We start from the raw sequence: 22,431 nt of genomic DNA, 5'->3' as shown, positions 1-22,431 counted from the left end.
ATTTCTCAGTGCCTTTTCTTAAGAAGGAGCTCAAGTATTTTACAATACTAGATTTTCTTCATTTCCATTTGGTTTTCACAATTACCTAGGCACAATGTTTAAAGAAAATATTGTGATTTTTTTAAGTCTATTATGGAATAAGAATATTCAGGGATTTGTAAAAAATCCAGTTATTGCTTTATTTTTTCTTACTGTTTAGTAGGGAATACAAATAAAAATTTACTGTTTAAAAAAAAAAAAAGGAAACCCAGAGGGAAGACATGAAAAAGAATGTGTGCAAAATTCAGTGCCTCTATAAATTGACAGCTGGAAATCAGAAGTGCGCTTGGCTAGCTTTTATGATGCATGTAACAAATGACAGGCCATTCAAAGGTTGAAGAAGAGAGATAATCTTAAATTAAAATAGCTTCCAAAACAGGCTGACAGTACTGTTCACAGCAAATTAAAAAGGGATTGACAACTGGAAAAAAAAATGGGGGTCTGGAATTTGAGATGTGGATTTTTTAATTATTTGGCATTTGACTTCGTGGATAAAATCTTACTCGATTTCTCCCTAGAGGTAGAAAGGCATTTAAAAGATATTTCTAAAATTTTATTAAAACGACAAAGATTTTAAATGGACTATAAAGATTTCATGTTTATTTTGTCTCAAAATTCGAAGATCAGACTTTAAAGATACCGGGTTATGAGATATGCAAACATTCAGATTGGATTTAGTCAACATTTGTCATTAGATCAAATGAAGTTATATGTAAGTTTTAGTTTAATGAATAATGTTATTTTAAAAAAATACTACCTGAGTTATAGAGTATCATAGAATAGTACTAAAGGCCTTGCTAATATTGTTTCAGTCTTCTAAAAATGTGGTTCTGTTTTTGCTTCCTCCTTTCAAATAACAGTCACTGGAACATGTGTGGATGTTCATGTAGGCGTCATGGACACTGGGGCCAGTTATTATCTTGTATTCACCTAGCTTGCCATGTGATTGAAGAAGTGTGCCATTACTACACTTCCAAGTCTGTGAAGATCAGTTGTTGTTTCTATATTTCCTTAGTAATCACCGTCCCTCATATGGAAATACATTGGCAGTGACTAAGCCACTTTGAGTATAGAGCAGAAGTCCCCAGATGAGTCATACAGGCAGTTGGTGGAAGGCTTCATATTTGAAAGAAACAAATTTTGTATGGAGATAGTATTATTTATACTCAAAATGGCTCCTCTATTTAATCTACACCTTTTATAAGTCAGAGGAATTTTTTGACCTGGAGGAGAAAATCTTAATTCCAGAATAATTTAATTTGTGACCGTCATGAATTTTCAGCTCCACCTCAAAGCTAAAAAAAAAAAAAAAAACGACAAAAACTGGTTTGATTAATTTTCTAGGATATATAACCAACATTTTCTCACTTGTGATAGAAGAGTAAATGGATAAAATTGATTATCCTCTGTATTTGTCATTCATTATTAACAGTTTGTGTATTCTCAAATTAACCAAGTTTTAAATTATATAAAATCATTTTCTCTTAGTATTTTAAATGAGAATAAGATTGACACAATAATTTTGCATATATGCTATTTCTGGTATTTTAACCTTACAATTCTCTTTTGAAATTACCTTCAGTATCAGTTTTTTAGTCTAGGGAAAATAATAATTACCATATTTTAAAAAGAATAAGACAGTGTTTTTCATCGGACTTAATTCTAGAGGAGTTATAGCTGTTTGAAAAATAAGATAATTCCTGAAGGGTCCAAAATATTTGTCATCAATTTCAAGTATAATTCAAAATAAGGATTTCCAAGAATATTTCAGAAATAGAATCTTCCCTCTAATGTCTAGATGGTATAATTGAAAGGCAGTCATCTATAATTTTAAAAGACCATGCAAGTGTTATATATAATCATTTTAATGAAGAATACTATTGATATATTGTAGTCGTATCACGTCAATTACAACATGTATTCTTAAATCGTATCGTACTGTTAAAATTTTCACATAGGAGTTCACATTTACTCTATTAGTTGATTGTCTCATACTTATTTTTTAAAGGATGTTGTGGGTTGCTTTTGAAGATTCCTCAAAGGCTTTTAAAAGTGGAAAAGTCAGGGAAGAAGTAATATAGTGCGAACTGGATAGCCTTTTTAAACATAAGTGGAATGGTTCCAAAAATAAGGGGTAAGAAATAAAAATTTTAAACTATAAAAGGAAAACGGTGATATTCAGTGAACATTTGAATAAACAGTCCTTAAGTAAAAATAGTATGACAAAATTGTCTTTCATGAGAATATAATATTTATAATAATACCTCAAAGGACTGTAATGGGGATTAAAAGAAAACATGTATGAGGTGACTAGATCACTCTTAGATGATGGTTAAACCAAAATCAGTCTAATTTTATTTATCAGTATGCTTCATTTTCATAAGAAAACAAGTATAAATCATTTTGTTTAGTCTGTCTAATGAGAATGTTGTCATCTACTGTTAATACAAGTTCTTGAACGTGGAACTGTGTACATATAAACATCCTCTTTTCATTCATTTATTCATTAAATTAAAAAAGTCAGTATTAAAATAACGGAAAACGTGAATTATACAATTAATTAAATTTGCTCAAATGCAAATTAATTTAATTATATTAGATTCTTTTCATGGTTCTTTTAGCACAAATATTACAGTATTCTAAATAGCTTGTGAATAAAAATTTTAGTAGCTGATTTTGAGATGGTTTATATTTTAATGAATAGACTAAACCTGAAAATTTGAATATGAAATTATTCACTTTGATGGCCTTCAAGTTATTAATATGCAGCCTCCCTCTGTGTGTAATAAAGTATATTTTTTTGTTTATAATCTTTTAAATAAAGTTCAGTTAAGTTTATGAAAATCCAATAATAAAAACTATCATTAGGCCACAATAAAGCCAGTTCTTACGGATCAGTAGAATTAACTATACGTATTCGGGTTGGGGAGTTAAATATATTTTACTCATAGAGCATTAAATATACTGTTTTTAGTTTTCTCAGAAAGGATGTGCTAAGATTAAAATTGACTTCTATTTTTATGCATTCTATCAAAATCTGAATATATATATATGTATATACACACACAAATGTTTATTTGGCAAGCATCTAATTTTATAACTGGCATTAACTTGTACAAATAATAAAAAATTAACATAAAATGTAAATTTGAGTAACTGGTAATCATGTGTCTTACTGAGTATTACAGTACTTCGGTAAAACTCGACATTAAGAATTATGTACAAAAGTAGCCATTAGGACTCTATGTAAAAAAATGCCATAACCACAGTGTTATAATATTCCTTTCTCTGCCTTTCAAGACTTTCAACACATAATCTTTTCTCCTCTCTTAATTAAAATAGACCTTTTGCTTCATTTAGAACAACATGGGTAATTCTAAACACATTCCAGACTTTCTGTTTTTTTGTTAGATTATTCCTTATTTTTTGAAACGGAGTCTGGTTCTGTCACCCAGGCTGGAGTGCAGTAGCTCACTGCAATCTCCACCTCCTGGTTCACGCGATTCTCTTCTCTCAGCCTCCTGAGTAGCTGGGATTACAGGCGCCTGCCACCATGCCCAGCTAATTTTTGTATTTTTAGTAGAGATGGGGTTTCACCATGTTGGCCAGGCTGGTCTCGAACTCGTGCCCTCAAGTGATCCGCCTGCCTTAGCCTCCCAAAGTGCTGGGATTACCAGCATGAGCCCAAGCGCCTGGCCAAGTTGTTCCTCTTTTGTTTATCCACATAAATAATTATTAAAAGTCACGGATTTTCTAGTATATAGGTTATGTCTGTAATGAAGTTAAAAATAATTATTTCATGAATACATCTTAGTGTTTTGTGCTGTGACAAGGCTTAGTAGATACTTCATTGCTCAAAGGAATCTGAATCTCTCCTTTCGACACATAGGATTATGCACCCTTTCTAACCTGCAGCAGGGTGGTAATATGTGGTTGACGTTTTTCCATTGGTTATAGGTGGAAGTGACATGTATGACTTTCAAGCTGGTGGATTTAATTGCCAGCACAGGGCCCTCTGGAACTCTGTTTCTGCCCCATGACCTTGTAGATGGAACCTCCATCAGTCTAAGTTCCTTCGTTGAATGAAAACATACTGCAGACTGCCCCATTTTCCACACCTGAATTCCACCAGCAGCAAGCAGTGGGTTGTAGGATGAGTGAAAAACAGCAACAAACCAACTACTTTGATGTTTTTACCTACTTAAATTATATATGTGTGTGTGCGTGTGTGTGTGTATATATATGTATATATGCATGTGTATATATATATATCTCAAATACACACAACAAATATATTATGGTATTTCCACTTAAATCTTCCTGAAATATTATTCATTTACTTATCTTTGTGTCATCCTTCTATTTATAAAATTACTAATGAATTGATTTAAATCTGGCTTCCTCTGCTTCTCAGGATTTTTTTTCCCCAAGATGTTTCAAAATCAAAATTTTTATCTAAAAGTTTTATCTCTAAAATAAATTTTAAAGCTTATTTTTTTCAAGTCTTAAAACCTTTCTCAATCAGATTTTCAGGAGCTGCACAATAGAACTGTTACTTCCTTTCTCTTATTTTCAATCTTCTATCCTTTTTCTCTTTAATCCGGATTTTAAAACAATGGCAGGTTAGGGAAAACAAAAACCCACAGCTTACTCTCTTAGGAGGTTGGAGGAGAAATTGATTTTAGGCTCTTGATAGTTTAAGTCTACATTTTTGTTCCTTTCCATGTCCACAGATCAATATATTACATGAATACATAAATCTTATATGCTGAAATAATATCTACAATTTATTATATAAAATTCAAAATCTGTGACCCACAGTATGTGATGTTAACCTTTCCTACTGATACAGTTACACCACTTAATTTATGACAAAAATAATTGAACTAACATGTACTATATAATCATAGGTTAGAGGCCAAAATCAAGAGATTGAATTTAACCTGAATTGGTAGATTGCGGTAAAAAAACGGAAAGAGGCATATTTAAACTATCAATAAAATAAGACATTTTTGCATTATGGGAAACTATGTATCATATTCTAATACCATTACTGCAACTATACCATTGCTATACTCACCTTAATTGAAATGTTTTTCATTAAGATCACAAAGGATAAAACCTAAATGGAAACCGAAAATAAATTAGAGGTTATCAATGGATTACGTACGACTATTATGTGCCTTGCTGATTTTCAATTTATCAATAAAGTATACTTTAAAATATATTGGAAATTTTACTTTGGAACTTTTAGATTTTCATTTGTCTTATTACTTCCATCTGTCATGTAATGTTTTACTGGCTTTCATTTGTTGAATTTCTAGGTAAATAATGTAGACGGCATTTGTCACCCATCATCACCTGTGTGTTCCCCTAAGACTTTGGCCATGCCAAATGTAGACCTTCTGCTATATTGTAATATTAATGATAATATTGGAGACTTTGGTACAGGAATGTTGAGAAGTCTGTTCTAACCAATACCCACTTGGTTCCAAACTTCAAATTCTGTTGGTAATATACAGTTGGTACACGTGCAGAATTGTTTTCTTCTTTAGATTTTCATTTTATGTTAGTGTGTGGTGACTACAAATTTAATCTACTTATATAATATCTTATTTATATAAGAATCCTCCAGGATAAAAGTCTATAAAGGAATATGACATTTACACATTTGGCAGATCTGTATCTATATTTGTGTTTGGTATAAATAGTAAGTTCTAGATTTCAGCATGAAATATTGCCAAATATTCTAATTCCATTATATTTCAAAGAGTTTATCCACAAAATTATGGTCTTACTATGATTTGTACATTTCAAAAATTTGTACAATTAAACATTTCTAAGCTCTACTTAGGAAATAGCATTAAAGCATTTGCCAGAAAAAAAAAAAGAGTTAAAAAGTTCAGGAAATCAATCTTGGTCTAAAATAAAATATACCTTTGTGGGTAACATTCTCAAAATTGAAATATTTAGAATACCATTTCAAATCTTCTACTAAATCTCTGTTTTACTTGGCATAAATACACATGTGTATACACTTCATATGTGTATATCTTTCATGCATAGAAATCTTCCCAGCAAGCTGTGCATTGATTCAAATTCCAGATAAAAGTTTCTTAAGCTAGAAAATAAGTACACTTTGATAGTCTATATTTTGACGTTGATAGCATTTATTTCAACTTATTCTGAACAAATTGAAAGAAGGAAGTTGTTTAGAAATGGACATAACAAATAACATCCAGGGGTTTCAGGAAAGTTTTCATCTTAATGAACACATCTTTATGCTCTAAAAACACTAATAATACCTGTGAATGATTTATTATATTTTAATAAAGGATGTGAATTCTAGATAAAAAATTTGATTTTTGATTTAAAATAAAAAACTTTATATGAAATAATAAGACATTTCAAGAAGTAGAAAAGATCACCAGGGCATACCCTTGGAATCAAGAAAATAAATTTGCATTAAGGAAAAGCCCCTTTGAGACTAACACAAACAGTAAATTCAATCTCATTGCATTTGGAATCTCTAAAAGCCTGAAAAACTCACTTTTTTCTGTCCTCACACACACACACAAAATTATATAAGGTTTTTGCAGTGTGTAGATGTATCAGAACTAAATTTTTTTTCCTTTGAAATATATTTTTCTTATTTTTAAGTTCCAGGGTACATGTGCAGGATGTGCAGGTTTGTTACATAGGTAAACATGCAACCCATCACCTTGGTATTAAGCCCACCATACATTACCTATTATTCCTAACGCTCTCCCTTCCCCTACCTCTACCCCTACCCCCTGACAGGCCTCAGCGTGTGTTGTTCCCCTCCCTGTGTCCATGTAGAACTACTTTTTAAATGATGTAAATGTCATTAATTATACATGTAGTAAGTACACATCAGTTTACATACAGAACAGAATAATATGATCTGATTCCTACAGTGATTCACACACACTCCTACCTTCCTGTTTAAGAAGATATTGCTACCTGTTTCAGAGTATGTAATTTTAAAAATAGAAAAATAAAGAATATATTAAACTAATAAAATGTACAGGCTTTTAATTTTAACTACAAATTGTTAGAAGTGTCACATCTAGGAATAGTGAATGGAAGGGAAAAATTGAAGACTGATGTCTCAGTAAAATGAATATAAAAGATTTTCAACTGGATCAGACAAATGAAAAGGCTTTGCTACAGATATATTTGGAAAGGGCAGTGAAACTGACAAATAATATGAAAGATCTTGGCTTCCGTCAGTTTGATACAGAATGCAAACTGACAAGAAAGTAAAGGATTCTTTTAAAACCATGAGTAAGATTAATATGAAGGCAAATGCGTTTTGGGAAGAATGGTAAAATTCATTTCAGTATAACATCAATGTTTACATCAGAATAACTACTGGTTTAAAATTAAATTGAGTTTATTCTTAACATGTCTAATTTTGTGTTTTGAGAAATATGCATTTTGGTATTACATCTTACTGAAAAGTCATTTATAGTTTTATTGTTGAGGATTAAAAATCTGATATGTTTCTAAGTAATTAAATCTTGTCAGACCTGCCTTCTGATGATGATGGTTGGCATGCATGCATTGAGTTCTAATGCAGTTTTAAATCATTTCAGAAAGCCAGAGGTGCAAGTGAATTGCAGAAGAGTCACGCATTGATGGTGAGGAGACTATGTCAGCAATTTGAAGTGTCTTTATAATACATATACGACTCCTCTGGTAGAACTTTATGGCCTTATAAGACCATGTAATCATCAAGCCTCAGTCTCTTGAGGCTTGCTGTAAGTGTAAAGGCACAGTAGATTACCTCATCATTCTAATGGAGGCAGCAGGGAAATTGCTTATTCTCCAAGTGCACAGCAAGCATTAGTCAAAGTGCTGTACATGTAAGATATGCAGGCATTCTATCCCTGGGTATATGATTTACATCAATAACGATTTTGAAAAAGGCAAATAAAACAATGCATTAGAAAATAATGGGTTTTTATTGGTTTCAACATCCTTCATATTATCTCTTCTTGATAGAGTGAGTTTTATATAGATACATGGAATTTATAATCAGTACATTTATTTTAACGCAAAAGGCACATTTTGCCATTTTAGTTAAATGAAAACAATGTTAAAGTGTATGAGTCACTGATCACTTTTTAATGGGAAATTATGTTTTTGTTTGTGAGAGTTGGGTCTACATTGCTTCCTCTTAGCAACTTCTATCTGATTCCTATTTCTTGCTTTATTTTTTTATTTTTTAGACGAAGTCCTGCTCTGTCACCCAGGTTGGAGAGCAGTTGTGCAATCTCGGCTCATTGCAACCTCGGCTCACTGCAACCACTGCCTCGTGGGTTCAAGTCATTCTCCTGCCTCAGCCTCCCAAGTAGCTGGGACTATAGGTGCATGCCACCATGCCCGAGTAATTTTTGTATTTTTAGTAGAGACAGGGTTTCACCGTGTTGGCCAGGCTGGTCTTGAACTCCTGACCTCAAGTGATCTGCCTGCCTCGGCCTCCCAAAGTGTTGGGATTACAGGCGTGAGCCACTGGACCCGGCCTTGCTTGCCTCTTAAACCTGAGGATTCATAGACATTATTGGTGTCATTTTAGTAGTAATTTTAGTCAAGCAATATTTTGAATTGTCACTGAAACACGATTCCCAAATCTGATTCTTCCATATACACTTCATGGCTAAGATGCAGATTGACTACTCTAATTGCCTTTTTTAAACAACGCAGTTTAATGGGTATCTCAGAAGCACCTCACGTTATGTTCAAAATTGAATGTATCACTGTTGTCCCCAAGTGTACCTCTCTTCCAATGTTCATATCTTTGTTAATAACACTAAGAACCCAAGTCAGAAAACCATGCTTCCTGTTTTCTCCTTTCCCACATTTGTTACTGTGGCCTGTAGATTTTTTCTCAACATCTTTTTAATCTCTTTCCACTCTCTATATCCACCACCGCTGTTTTAGTTCAGAATGGTATTACTCCTCACCAGTCTGACTGTACCTGCTTTCTCTCTCCTCTATTCACATCTGGCTGGCTTTTGCAGATATGATTATTTCATACTTCAGCTTATTATGGCCCTCTGTAATTCTCAGAATAATTATTTTAACTTTAGCATTCCTAGATTATTATAATCATGTCTCTCTAATAACATCCCTGCAATTGCCCCACATTCCTCATCCATTCAGCCGTTTTGAACAATGTTCAACTCCCAGAATGACCTATGTCTATTTCTGCCTGTGTGCCTGTACAGCGAGTTCACTGGATCCGGCATGCGGTCCTTCTACTACCTGTCTGCCCTTTCCTTAAAACTGCTTATCACCTCTTTCAGAAAATCTTTTGTGACCACTACTTCTACCCTGCCCCTCAAAACCTTTGCTTAGTTTCTGATAGGCAGGTGTTACTCATAGGGTCTGTTATGCAAAGCAAAATTTGATTTAGATGCTTTATCTATGTGTCTTCTCAATTAGATTCAAAGTATCTTCAAAAGTAGTGATCACAACTTATTTGAAATTGAATTTTAAGAGCCTTATGAAGAATTATTAAATAGTGATTTTTAAAAACGATTAAGTATGATGCTGGAGTTAGACCTTTTTCTTTCTAGGATATATCAATTACAGTAAAAAATTGAAACTGTAATCTGTCACAATACTCTTTTGTGCCATCTGTATCTGTTTGGATGTTTTGTTATTGCAGGATATTTTGATATTGAGAGTTTGTCCTTGCAATATCATACTAGATCATAATACCATCATGTTGATATCTAGGTATTTCCTATTTGTCAATATCATTGTGTCTACTGGTTTATTGAAATGCTTTATATTAATATTTCCATGGCTAGTTGTCTTTAAAATCCCAGTTTAAAATACAGTTCTTCAGAGAGGATATTCCTGACAACTTGATTTACGGTAGCCACCTAGTCAATCTCTATGGCATCTCCAGATTTAATTCTTTAAAGAGCACTCATGATGTTCTTACTTATGTGTTTAGTGTGTTTCTCTTCCAGTAGAGTGTTAGAAGTCCTGTCTGTCTTGATAGGCCCTGGAGCTCGGGTATAGGAGTCTGCAAAGTATGGCCCACTGTCTGTTTTTATAAATACAGTTTTATGGGAACACAGCCACACCCATTTGTTTATGTGTTGTCTAAGGAAGTTTTTGTGCTACTGCTGTAAAGGGAGTTGTGACAGAGACCATGTGGACCATAGACCTAAAACATTTACCGCCTGGTTCTTTAAGAAAAAGTGTGCCTATTCTTGTGCTCAAGAGCTTAGAAAGGTTCCAGACACATAATAGGTGTTTAGTAAATATTTGTTGGATGAATGTCTGATAGAAATGAGATGATTAGAAAATGAAGCACATACATTGGGAAATAATTAACAAGAAGCTTCATAGTGATATTCACTGACTTAAAGGACTTATCTAAAAATTGGGCCAGTATTTACACCAGGCTCTTCGGAACATCTCCATTAAAAGGGGTGATTTTATCACAGAACTTGAAGTTAAACTAAAAACAGGATTAAATGGACATTTGAATGGATGAAATCTCTCTGATTCAGATGATACCCATCCACCGCCTATCATTGTTGGTCGAAGGAAAGAACAGGAAATGTTCTACCATTTGTACTTGGTCAGATATGATGAAAATTATTTCCAACTTAAAAATATCCAACAGAGAGGTACAGTTCATATATTCACACACTCTTTCATTCATTAACAAATAGATATTGTTAAACATACTAGTTATTACTGTTTATGGCATGCCTGTTATACATTAAGTATAGCATATTTTAATTTTCACAACCCTAGCTATTGTATATAATGTTTTCTCCACCTCATTCCTGAAAACTAGAAGTCTTTACAATTGTATAGTTTACTCAAGGTTGTACAACTGTGCATTAAACACAGGTTTGTCACATCCCATTGCCTCTTTCACTATATTCTAGGCATCGGGGAAAATAATGTGGTGCCTACCCTACCCAGTATAATAGAAGGCACACACATAAAGATAGTGAAACGTAGGAAGCATTTTAATAGAAGAATATAGAAAAAAATAAGGAGTGGGGAGGCAGTTGATACTCTGCTGCGTGAGGGGAGATGGTGTGGGGAAAATCGAGGAACACCCTGTAGAGCAGGTGATGCTGAACTGTAATAAAAAAGAAGGGAGAAGTTTAACAAGTAGGCATAGGAAAAAACTCAGTCCAGTCAGAGAAGACAGCATACAGAATGACATTTGAGGCAGGAGTAAACTTTGCATCCTCTGAGAATGGCAAAAGTCTTCTTATGGCTTGGGCTTGTTGTGTTTGAAAGAGCAGTAGGAGAGGACACCAGAAGGATGGATGGAAGCCAGTCATAAAAGACCAGCTTTTATGGAGAACCAACAAATACTTTTAATTAGGGAAGACATTTGCCAAGTAGAATATTGTGGCAGCATTAGGAGGAATGGATGGAAGTGAGCTGGAATTAGAGGGAGGGAGGGTATTTAAAGGTTACACAAAAGACCCAAGAGTACGGCTAGGAGCAGAAAACGAGGATAGCTACACTGGCATTAGAACCGACATGACTTGGTTGTTTACCATCCTCTATTATCTTTTGTCAGACTGGAAAACTTTTAAGTCATTTAAAAAAGTCTTATGGGTACATGTTTTGATCAGGTGTTGAATTATTTTTAATATTTAAAATCATGTCAGAATAATTTGAGCTTTTTAAATCTATTTGAAAAATCTAAGATTTTGTGGGATATTGAGCTGTGAATGAAAATTAAAAATACATGATTTATTGGAAGAGAAAAAGATTCCTGTCTGTATTAAGATCTGCTGAGTAATACACGAGCAAGGCCTTGTAAATTTAATGTGTCAACTCTAATGAGTACATTAAAATCTAAACAAGTCATGCTCACTATGTTGTAGGCATCCTGAATACTAACAATATTGATTTTTTTGTATACAGATGTCCATCTCTCTGTGTACGTAAAACATGTAATGTTCTGCATGTATGTATGCGTACATGCATATGTGGACAATCTCTATACATGTGCAACTAGAGATAGAAGGATATTAACCTCATGTTGTCTTAGAAATAGTGCTTGAGTTCATTCATACCTTTATATATTATGATTCGGTATTAATCTGTAGTTCAATTTCTGAGATGTATATAGTTTTTTTTTTTTCTTTTCATTCTGAAGCAGTACATGTTTAAACCAACGGGTCACTGTTCTTGATTATAGCCGACTTCTATGTACTGTGCTTCAATGGATCTGATCTTTCCATCTTAAAATCACCAGGCAACTCTTTGTTCTAAAACTGGTTGACACAAACCCTTGAGTACCAAGCTGTGTGTGCCTCATTGACAATATCACCCTTGTCCCCAGGAGCCTTGTTATCCTTCTTCAACCATATCTCATTAGTCAGTTCTAATACTTTTGATCCTTCTTTGTGAATTCAGCAGTCCAGATTTATATGGAGACATTAAATTTCTTATGCAGTTGGGCAGTCTCACAGCAAAGCCAAGAGATTTCCCTTATCTAATTTGGTCTGTATTTCTTAGCCAGAGTTTCTTCTCAGCATGAACAGGAGCTTGTATGTGCATAATTTTGTGTGTGTGTGCCTGTGTATGTGTGGGTGGTGTCTGTTATGCCTATTAGACCTGATATAATTTCATTTCTTTTACTAGAATTTTAGTGTGACTATTCTGTATTCAATGCAGCATTCATCAATGTGGTTTGCTTTCTGGAACACTTGGAATATGCCATTGTAAAAATTATTTTCTCACCAAGTTACATAAGATATTAAAAATCTTTTTTCAGTTTGCCATTGTCTTATAGCAATTGAAATGGAAAGGTTAATAGACTATTTTCTTCATGAGATTCATAGCAAGAAAATTAAGTAGTATTGTTGGACATTACTGGGGTTGGGGTAAGAAGGGCAAAAGTTCCTTGAGGAAAAAGAAAATACTAGGTTTTAGTCACTCATACTTGGATTTTAGGAGTCAGATCAGAATTTATCAAGATAAATTAAAAATATATTTTAAATGCTGAGTATTAGGAGACAGAGAAAATAATGATGATTAATGATGAGAGCAGGTAACACTTATTGTGCAGTTACTAAATGACAAATAGTATTCTAAGTATGTATAATCTTCAAAACTAGCCCTGTGATGCAGATGCTATTATTATCCCCACTGTGCGAGTGAGGAAACAGGTTTAGAGAGGGTAAAACACTTTCCCAAGATCAAGTGGTTACTTCTGACAGAAAGACGTGCAGTCTGTGAGAGGGTGGATAATGGGTGAGAATAGTTTTTGCACACGTTACATACATTCGCATGCTCATTTAAAAAATACCACTTAGAAAAAGGCCTCACCAGCAAGAAAATCTATAGTATGCATGAAAACGAAACAAAAAAAACCCACACACTTTAATTTGGAGTCCTTTAAATTTGGTCTTAATTGCATATTCATTCTTCTATGGCTTCCAGCTTCATTTCTGTGCTCTCAGAGTTTCTGATGTTTTCTTAAACGCACACATTTTATTTCTCTTTTTAAGGTCTAAATGAAAGATCTTTAGGGTATTTCTTGTTGTTTTCATTTACCGAGAATTTAGCAGGCTATGTATTTACTGAAATATTACTCTAAAATATAGAATAGAAATTTAACAATTTATTTACTCATTTAATTACAAATACTAAAATTTCTCATAAAAATGGCTGTGAAGTGGCCGGGCATGGTGGCTCACACCTGTAATCCCAGCACTTTGGGAGGCCGAGGTGGGCGGATCATGAGGTGAGGAGATGGAGACCATCCCAGCTAACATGGTGAAAACCCTGTCTCTACTAAAAATACAAAAAAAAAAAAAAAGTTAGCTGGGCGTGGTGGTGGGTGCCCGTAGTCCCAATTACTCGGGAGGCTGAGGCAGGAGAATGGCATGAACCCGGGAGGCGGAGCTTGGCAGTGAGCCTAGATTGTGCCACCGCACTCCAGCCTGGGCGACAGAATGAGACTCTGTCTCAAGAAAAAAAAAAAAATGACTGTGAAGTACTATCAATAGAAGATATTGTATTTTCTTCAGATAATTATGCTAAAGTTTCTACTTTATTTTACAAATTACATAATGTTCCTAAATTTGAAATGAAAATTTTCAACTAGCTGATTCTAATGAAGAATATCTTATGATGTGAGTGTTTAAATAAATTAGGAGATTAAGCAGAAGGAATATTGCTTTACACAACATAAACAGATTTACATTCTAATTGCTCTATGTAAAAGAAATGTGTTTTTGTTCAAGGAAGAGGAAATTACTGACTGGACTAAAACAGTATGCTGACAGGTCAAAAGTTGTTGTCTATGTAAGACACTTAGGGAGATGTGCACCCTACAATATTTTAATCTAGCTGAGGAAAGAACTGGAATAAAAATATGCTTGCTAATTCAGTTCTCATTCATAAATTTATTTGACCTTCACACCAACCCTATAGGCTGTCTAGGATCCTTAGTATAGCTATATTCATTTTTTTAGACGAATAGAACAGAAGCACAAGAAGTTAAATGATTTGTTTTAATTAGTATGTTGTGCCAGTGATTGTGATTCTAGGCTATCAAAGTCATTAATAATTTATTTGGTTTTGATAATACTAAGGAGAGAAAAGCTTAGAATGCTTAAAGGATAAAACAATATTTTGACCTTGGGGCTCCTATATTTCTGAGGTTTCTTATACAAAATACACCCCTTCTCCCTCCTCAAATCTTACAATTATCATTTTATTTCAAGTGACATTAAATCCTTCAATTAGTAGACATGATATTAGATACTAGTGTCTTCTATTCCCCTTGCATTACCCTTGTTTTCTTTAATAATAAAGTGGATTTCTTCTGAGCTCCTCCTCTGTGCTCCACAGCGTGCAGATTTCATTAAAGCAGAACAGCTGTGTTCTGGGCATTGGCCAGGTGCTCAATCCGCAGGAAACTAAAGCGATAGGGGGCAAGGCCAGAAATCTCAGTAATACAGGGGCTAGACAACTGACAAGGACAAGGGCCTTTTCATATTTGTACCAAATTAACTGTAGGAATAAGGCTTATCTCCTCATCAAGGTCCTTGTGTGCCTTGGGGCCTTCTGCTCTCCCATCCTCAGTGGGAGGTGGATTCTGGTGCCCGAGACATGATTAGAGAGATTAGATTTGGTCTTCCCATCTCCCTGTACCTTATTAATCTTTCATTTACACTGGGATTAGATGAGATTCCATTAGCCAAATCCACTGAAAAGATTCATTCATTTTAATATTTATGCACACTGTCTACTCCTTAAAGTGGATTCTTTTTTTCCCTGTGCACTTAATTAGATCAGTAGGTTTCTTCTTATTAACATCTTTCTTTTCAGAGATTAGGGTTGGTGAATAAAATTAGTGAGATCTGGCTCAGCTTATCTGATAATGCAGCTCTTTTCTTAAGGTAGTCAACATATAAATGACTTTTCTTAAGGTAGTCAACATATAAATGACTACCTTATTTATATGTTGTGAAATGAACGTTTGCCACAAAAGATATCTTTTGTTTAGAATCATACTTACAATAAGTGTTGAATCTATAACTAAACAAAGTTTCTAATATTCTATGATTGTCCAAAAATTAAAGGTGTGGAGGAGGTAACATTTAAGGGCATTAAAAACTAGATTTGAAACCCTTGCTTGCTTGTTTAAGGAATAGTAAGTTTCCAAAACTAAAATGAAAATTTGCCCAACCCAAAGAGTGCCAAAATGTAGAATGAAATATAGACAAAATTTACTGTCACAAAGACAGTATTAAATATACTGTCTTAAATATAAAATAGTACTTAAATATAAAATAGTACTAAACTATTAGTAACAATAGTTTAAATAACATGCTAATTTTTATCTCAATGCAAGGCTGTAATAGAATAGTATTATAAATTACGTGAAATGGTAAACATTTTTGCCTGTTCTCTTATTTAACTGTATGATATTTGGTATTGTTAAACAAAAATAATTTTTAGTATCTAGTCCCTTACATATCTTTAATAGCTACATCTCTTAAAGACTTATTAAAGTTATTTTATATTTTCAGTAAGTCCTAACATGTTTTTCTCTTTTTTTCTTGCATAAATCTGCTTTATTAGAAAGCTATAGGTAAGGGTACAAAGATTCAGTTTTAAAAGATGAGTAATTTCTGGAGATCTAATATACAGCATGGCGAGGATAGTTAACAATATTGTATTGTAATTTTCTAGGAGGATAGATCTTAAATTAATTCCCCCAACTTCCACCCTAATGGTAGTTATGTAAAGGTGATGGATAAGTTAATTAACTTGATTTTGATGATTACTTTACAACATACAGGTGTATCAAAACATCACATTTCATACTTTATACTATTTTATATGTCAATGACATCTCAAAGCTGTTACAAAAGCTGTAGTTGACATTATAAATAACAGTAAGATTTTTCAAATAGTCATATGGTGCCATCAATGTATGGTGAGGCCTTGGACCCTGAATAAATCAAGAAAATGTATTCAAACTTAATACAAACTTAATTCAAACTTAAGAGGGAGCGATAGTGCAACATTCTATTGGTTGAAGTTTGCAGAAGAACACTGGATTCAGAGCTCGTCAGATATTCTGTATTCCTTGTCATAAACAAGATATAGATAGAAGAGTCGTGTCTTTTAGAAGAATTAGCAGCAAATATAAGGGGTTTCTTTTGTGCTGTTACAAATTAGATTTTTCTTTCTTCTCTTGAGAATCCAGACTGAACAATAGAATACTCTAAAAGGGAGAATTGCTGACACCAAGGCCATGTTTTTGAAAACTAAGTAAACAAAGAATAGAGATATATGCTTGGCTTTCTGAATCGATTATCAGTGAAATCCTATTATGCCGTTCAGAATAAAGGCCTCAAAGTCAAGGTTTGATTTCCAAGCATTCACTGCTTTTAGTAGGCTTGGCCTTGGACATCTATAAAAGACTTAATTTTTACAAAATCGAATTTTCTAACAGGGATAAAGATCTTCATTTCTTAAAAGTTGACAGAAAATGAGAACTAATTTTACTCCTAATCTAAGACAATTAGCTAAATTTGTCAGCAACTGGTAGTAGGTTCAAGGCTAGATTGTCACTGAGCAGTCTTCTATAGTGAAAAAATATTGAACACTCATGTACTTCTAATCTCATCTGAAGCAAGAAACTGGAAGTATATGTGAATGTAAAACATTACTATTTGTCAGGGGTAGGGAAGAAAAAGAGGGCAACTGTCAATATATAATAAATAATATCATATAGAACAAAGGTCCCCAGCCCCTGGGCCATGGACCGGTCTGGGTCCCTGACCTGTTAGGAACCGGGCCACGCAGCAGGAGAGCATTACTTCCTGAGCTCTGCCTTCTGTCAGGTGAGCAGCAGCATTAGATTCTCATAGGAGCATGAACCCTGTTGTGAACGGCACATGTGTGTGATCTAGGTTCCATGCTCCTTATGAGATATCTAATAATGCCTGATGATCTGAGGTGGAACAGAGTCATCCTGAAACCATGTCCCACCTCCATTTGTGGAAAAATTGTCCTTAACAAAACCAGTCCCTGTGCCAAAAAGATCATAGAATATATAATTGAGAATATAAAATACAATATAATTTTAAATAATACCAATTTATAGAATACCATTCACCTGTTATACATATTATTAAATATATCTTGCCAAATAAAAGGATTTTTATGGTCAAAAATAAGTTTTTTCGTAAAGAAAATTTATTCTGGAATTTTTATATTAAACATTATTTGGCTACTAATTTACATTGATATTTCCACAATTAAATAAAATCTTTGACATTCAAATAAAGATTATGACATAAAATAATAATTGCATTTTAAAGTCTTTGTGATATACAATGACAAATGAAACTTTTTGTTGAATTTTGTTGATATTTATTGAACTTCAGTGAATCAGAGTTCCACAATTATTTTTTGAGATTAGGTTTTATATGAATGAAAAATACAGTTTCATAATCTAGAGTAATATTTGCTGAAAATAATTTTCCAAGGAAATTGGCCTTGTTTTATTTTTCCTGTTATGAAAAAATGACGTTTTGTACCTTTTATTTTTTAAGAGCTACAGTGTCAGGAAAACAGGAGAGACTAAAAATACTTTCTAAGAATAGAGAAAGGCACCAGCATAACCACATAAACTCTTTATAATATAAAACAAAAGATCTCCTGAGAAACAACTTTTAACTTTAAAAAGCACTTGACTTACCCGGTTGTAACCAGAATAGTTAAAAAAAAAAAAAAAAAAACCCAAAAAACGCCCTAAATAAACTCTACCCACATATTTAGAGAGACAGACAGAAACAGAGATGGGGGCTAAGGGGCATCCTGGGGAGAGATAGAGACAAGGGAAGAGAGAGAGAGATAATGTGTGTATAAATACAATGGAAATGGCAGAACACAATTCGTATCCAGGAAATGACATAAACTTGTTTTAGCATGGCCGGTATTGTGCATTTAGTGTTATATTATCCATCATCTACAGATTACCCTCTTATTTCAGCATTATTTATCCTGAGTGTGCTAATAGCATAAAAATGGAGAAATGTTGGGCACTTTAGTAATCTTGGATGAGCTATTTAATTTTATAAGGTTAAGAAGAAAAAAAGTCTGGTCTTTTCAAGGTACCAGAGTAATATAGGTTTATTAGTCAAATATAATGCATAATGTGGATCAGAAAAATATAGGCAGATAACCCAAGGTCTAAAATAGTATTCATTCTTCCTTGTTTGCTTTGATGCTTTATATATTTTCTTTTCCATTTTTTTTTTTTTTTTAGCTGCTTTCAATATTATTTGAGAAAAAACTTTCCTAGTGAAGCAATTTAATCCTACTTTCTAGTTTTGGTATTTTAAGGAGTTGAATGAATGATTCTTGCTCTATAATACTCTGATGAAGAACTGGAGACACATATTCTCTCCGTAGTATAAATCTCTTGAAGAACATTGTTCAGTGAACACGATGTGCATGTTGTTAGGTAGATCCAGTCAAACGGCTCTCTACAAAGGCTGTAGTAATTTTGCATTCCTATGGCAGATCCTCTTTGAATTTTGATTTCTAGACATCCATAAAAAGACTGTGACTAATAGGATAATGGTTGCATTTAAAAGTCCCTGCAACTATATACTAACACATGGAAGTGTCTGTATTCTTACATCTTACTACACATTGAATATTATCAAATTTATAAACCGTACTGATGTGATAGGTGTGCAATGCCAATACTTTCATTCTGAGTCAAATTGAAAATCAGTTCTAGTGCCTAGTCTGGGAATTCTTTATATGATTTGCTCATTTGTAGATGAACACATTTTGAGAGAAATATTTTGAAATCTACCTTAGTAATGGCTTGTCTGAAAAAGAAAATTTTCAAAGCATCAACTGGAAATTTTAAAACATATTGCCAGGATAATAGGAATATTGTAGAGCTTGACTTTTTCCCTCAGTTTATAAAAGCATAATTCACAATCAGTGTGTCAGTACCCAATACTTAGTAGCTGTTGAGTTATCAAACAAAACTAAGAAAAAGTTAGCAGCCTTAAAAACAAATAAAACTTTATTAAAAATAACTAGATGTTATTTCCTAATATGAATGAAAGAATCAAGGAAATTAAAGAGATAGAATAGATTGGGGATTAATGAAGTCTATCTGGATCATAAATAAACATTTGTTTAGTAGAATGTTACTATAAAAGTCATAAATGTTTAAGAGAAAACACAATGTTCCTCTTTCTATGCTATTTTGTATATTGATATAAATATTCATGAATAGTGGGTATCAGTTCAGGTTATCTGTGTGAATATAAATTCTCATATAACTGGCCGCTTAGTGTTCATTGGATCATGCTTTTGAATATGAATTCTCTAGTATCTCAGATGCACGATGGATCTGATGCAGCTCATGAATATTCACACACACACAACTGATCTTTTTGAAAGTAATCGCATCCATAAAGATGAAAATCTTGTTAGTTTTCAATAATGAGGACTGCTTTAGCATGCTGGTCCCAGAAGAGTTTCACAATCACCTTGTTTTTGTTGATTTCTTTTTTGGTAAATGATACAACTTTAAAATATAAACACATAGGCCGTGCATCTTGTTACACAGGCGCTGTTTTTAATTTTACCTTTAAAAAGGCTTGTGCATGATTTAACCATGATGGCATTCATTTCTTTTATTTGCTGTCATCACAGAAAAAAATAGAAGGAAGTTAAGCTGTATCTCCAGTCTTTATCCTAAGCACATTTCCACTGTTCAGGCTTGGTCAGAGATTATCAAATGCAAAGTGGCCCTGTCTGCTAATCTCTGGGGACATGGTGTATATTTTACATAGAAAATTATGCCATTTTTTTGTGTAAAGGGAAAATTATATTAGGCCAATTAAATTTTTAGTATGCTAGACTTGAGAAGTTATGATCATGAAGGGTCATAGTTATAAATTATGCACTATTTTAACCCGTATTATATCTTACACTTAACCCATATTATATCCTACATTATAATTGCTTCTCTTTCATTGTAATGAGTGGTATATATTTGTAATACCTATCCAAGATCAGTTTCTAGTTATAAATATGTATCAAAATCAATCACCTGGCCCTTATCGGCACCATGCTCTAATTATTAATAGAAATAACCAGGAGAAAAAAAAAAAAACTATTGTTTATGTTTATGAAGGTAGTGATAAAGTGTCAGCTAGTTTGTTTCTAACACGGATATTGTCAAGCCTCTGAGTAAATTTTCCCATTACTAAAATATGTACATTTTTGTTGTATAAACATAGTTAATTAGCTATGCCCAATGACTTTCTTTCTTTTTTTTTTTTAAGGTAGCAGGCTAATTTATGTTGCTCTGCCGCAGAGAGTCATCAATAGTTGATTACTGTGGTCTTAAAGCTCTGTCCTAAGGTGCCCCATAGGTTTCCTCAGAACTACCTCTGAGGATAAAAAGGAATACCACTCATTTCTCCTCATATTCTATGTGTCACAGTAGTTCTCAAGCAGGAGTGATTTTGCCTGCAGGGGCCATCTGACAGTCTGGAGACATTTTCGCATGTCACAACTTGGGGGTGGGGAGGTACTAGTATCTAGTGGGTAGAGGCCAGAGATGCTGCTAAACATTTCCACAGGATTAGACCTCACAACAAAGAATAACCCAGGCCAAAATGTCAGTAGGGACACTGTCATATAAAGTTTTGTTTTCAGAAATTCTCTCCAGAGTATAAACCTCTTGAAAAACATCTTTCAATGAATACTATGTACATGTTGGTAGTAGATCCAGTCAAACTGTCCTCTAAAGTGTCGAAAACTTGTTGATAACTACTGGATTAGAGTTATTTTATAGGTAGAACAATGAACATATTTAATATTATTTTGTAAATAAATGAAGACATTCAGTTTTTAATTACAAATTTGAATTAATTAATGGTTTCTCTCTTTTTTTGTTAGCAACAATTGTGTTAAATGAACTCAACTGGACAAGTGCCTTAGATGAAGTTTTCAAAAAGAATCGCGAGGAAGACCCTTCATTATTGTGGCAGGTTTTTGGCAGTGCCACTGGCCTAGCTCGATATTATCCAGGTAGGTGCTTAGTGATTCAATCATTGTCAAGTTCCAGCCTCAATGTTTCTGGAGAATACTCTGTTATCTTCCCTGATACTGTAAGAAAAAGATGACTATATCACACTACTTTTATAAGGAAAAAATATTCCTCTTTACATGGCTTTGGATTGACCACAGTCACTTTAAACTGAAATACGTAAGGAGCAGTTGTGGAGCTATTGGTACCTGGAATCAGGCCATGCTGCTGTGAGACCATGAGCAGGTATCCTTAGGATACCTGCTGGAACAGGAAATTACCATCAATCTTAAAACAGCTCTGAGATAAAGGCCCAACTGCTCAGCATGCACCAAGCTGTGAGTCACATTAGAGAATTGAATTGAATTTTTATAAATTGATTGAAATTTGTAACAAAAGTTTAATGTGTTTAATCAGTAGACGTGGATCTGTTAAAATGAGTAGGACAAGAAATAAAATGAAATCACAAAGAAAATAGAGTTTTTCTTATGTGTCAGGTTATATCACTTCTGAGTGCATCTCAGTGATCATACATACTCAATGAAGATGAATATATTTTATGTTAAAGTGAAAACATCTTTTTATAAATATGTATTATAAAAAGAGTAAGGAGAAATAGTAATTTCTATAACAAAATGAAAAATTAATTCCTAGGACATCCTGAAAACCTATTGAAAACACTTTAAGTGAAATGTCTATTGGTGTTTTTTACCTTCTCCACTTTTTAGAGCAAGCTGAAAAACATAAAATGCATTTTCTTTCTCAAACAT

At 33.4% G+C, this 22,431-nt stretch overlaps 1 protein-coding gene across 19 annotated transcripts in view; it reads left to right on the top strand.

Moving 5' to 3' along the window:
- CACNA2D1 (calcium voltage-gated channel auxiliary subunit alpha2delta 1) overlaps positions 1–22,431 on the top strand; it is a 496,237-nt gene that overhangs the window by 335,744 nt on the left and 138,062 nt on the right. For all 19 annotated transcript variants that reach the window (XR_010158889.1, XR_010158887.1, XR_010158886.1 and 16 more), the window contains exon 7: positions 21,532–21,663. Coding sequence is in view for 14 of the 19 variants with exons in the window: in XM_009453456.5 (XP_009451731.1) it covers positions 21,532–21,663 (132 nt within the window). In the remaining 5 variants the exon portion in view is untranslated. The remainder of the gene's footprint in view (positions 1–21,531; positions 21,664–22,431) is intronic.

The sequence above is a fragment of the Pan troglodytes genome, chromosome 6 (genome assembly GCF_028858775.2).
Source record: "Pan troglodytes isolate AG18354 chromosome 6, NHGRI_mPanTro3-v2.0_pri, whole genome shotgun sequence".
Lineage (NCBI taxonomy): Eukaryota > Metazoa > Chordata > Mammalia > Primates > Hominidae > Pan > Pan troglodytes.
The sequence above is the reverse complement of the archived record's forward strand: the minus strand, read 5'-3'. Positions and strand labels throughout refer to the sequence as shown.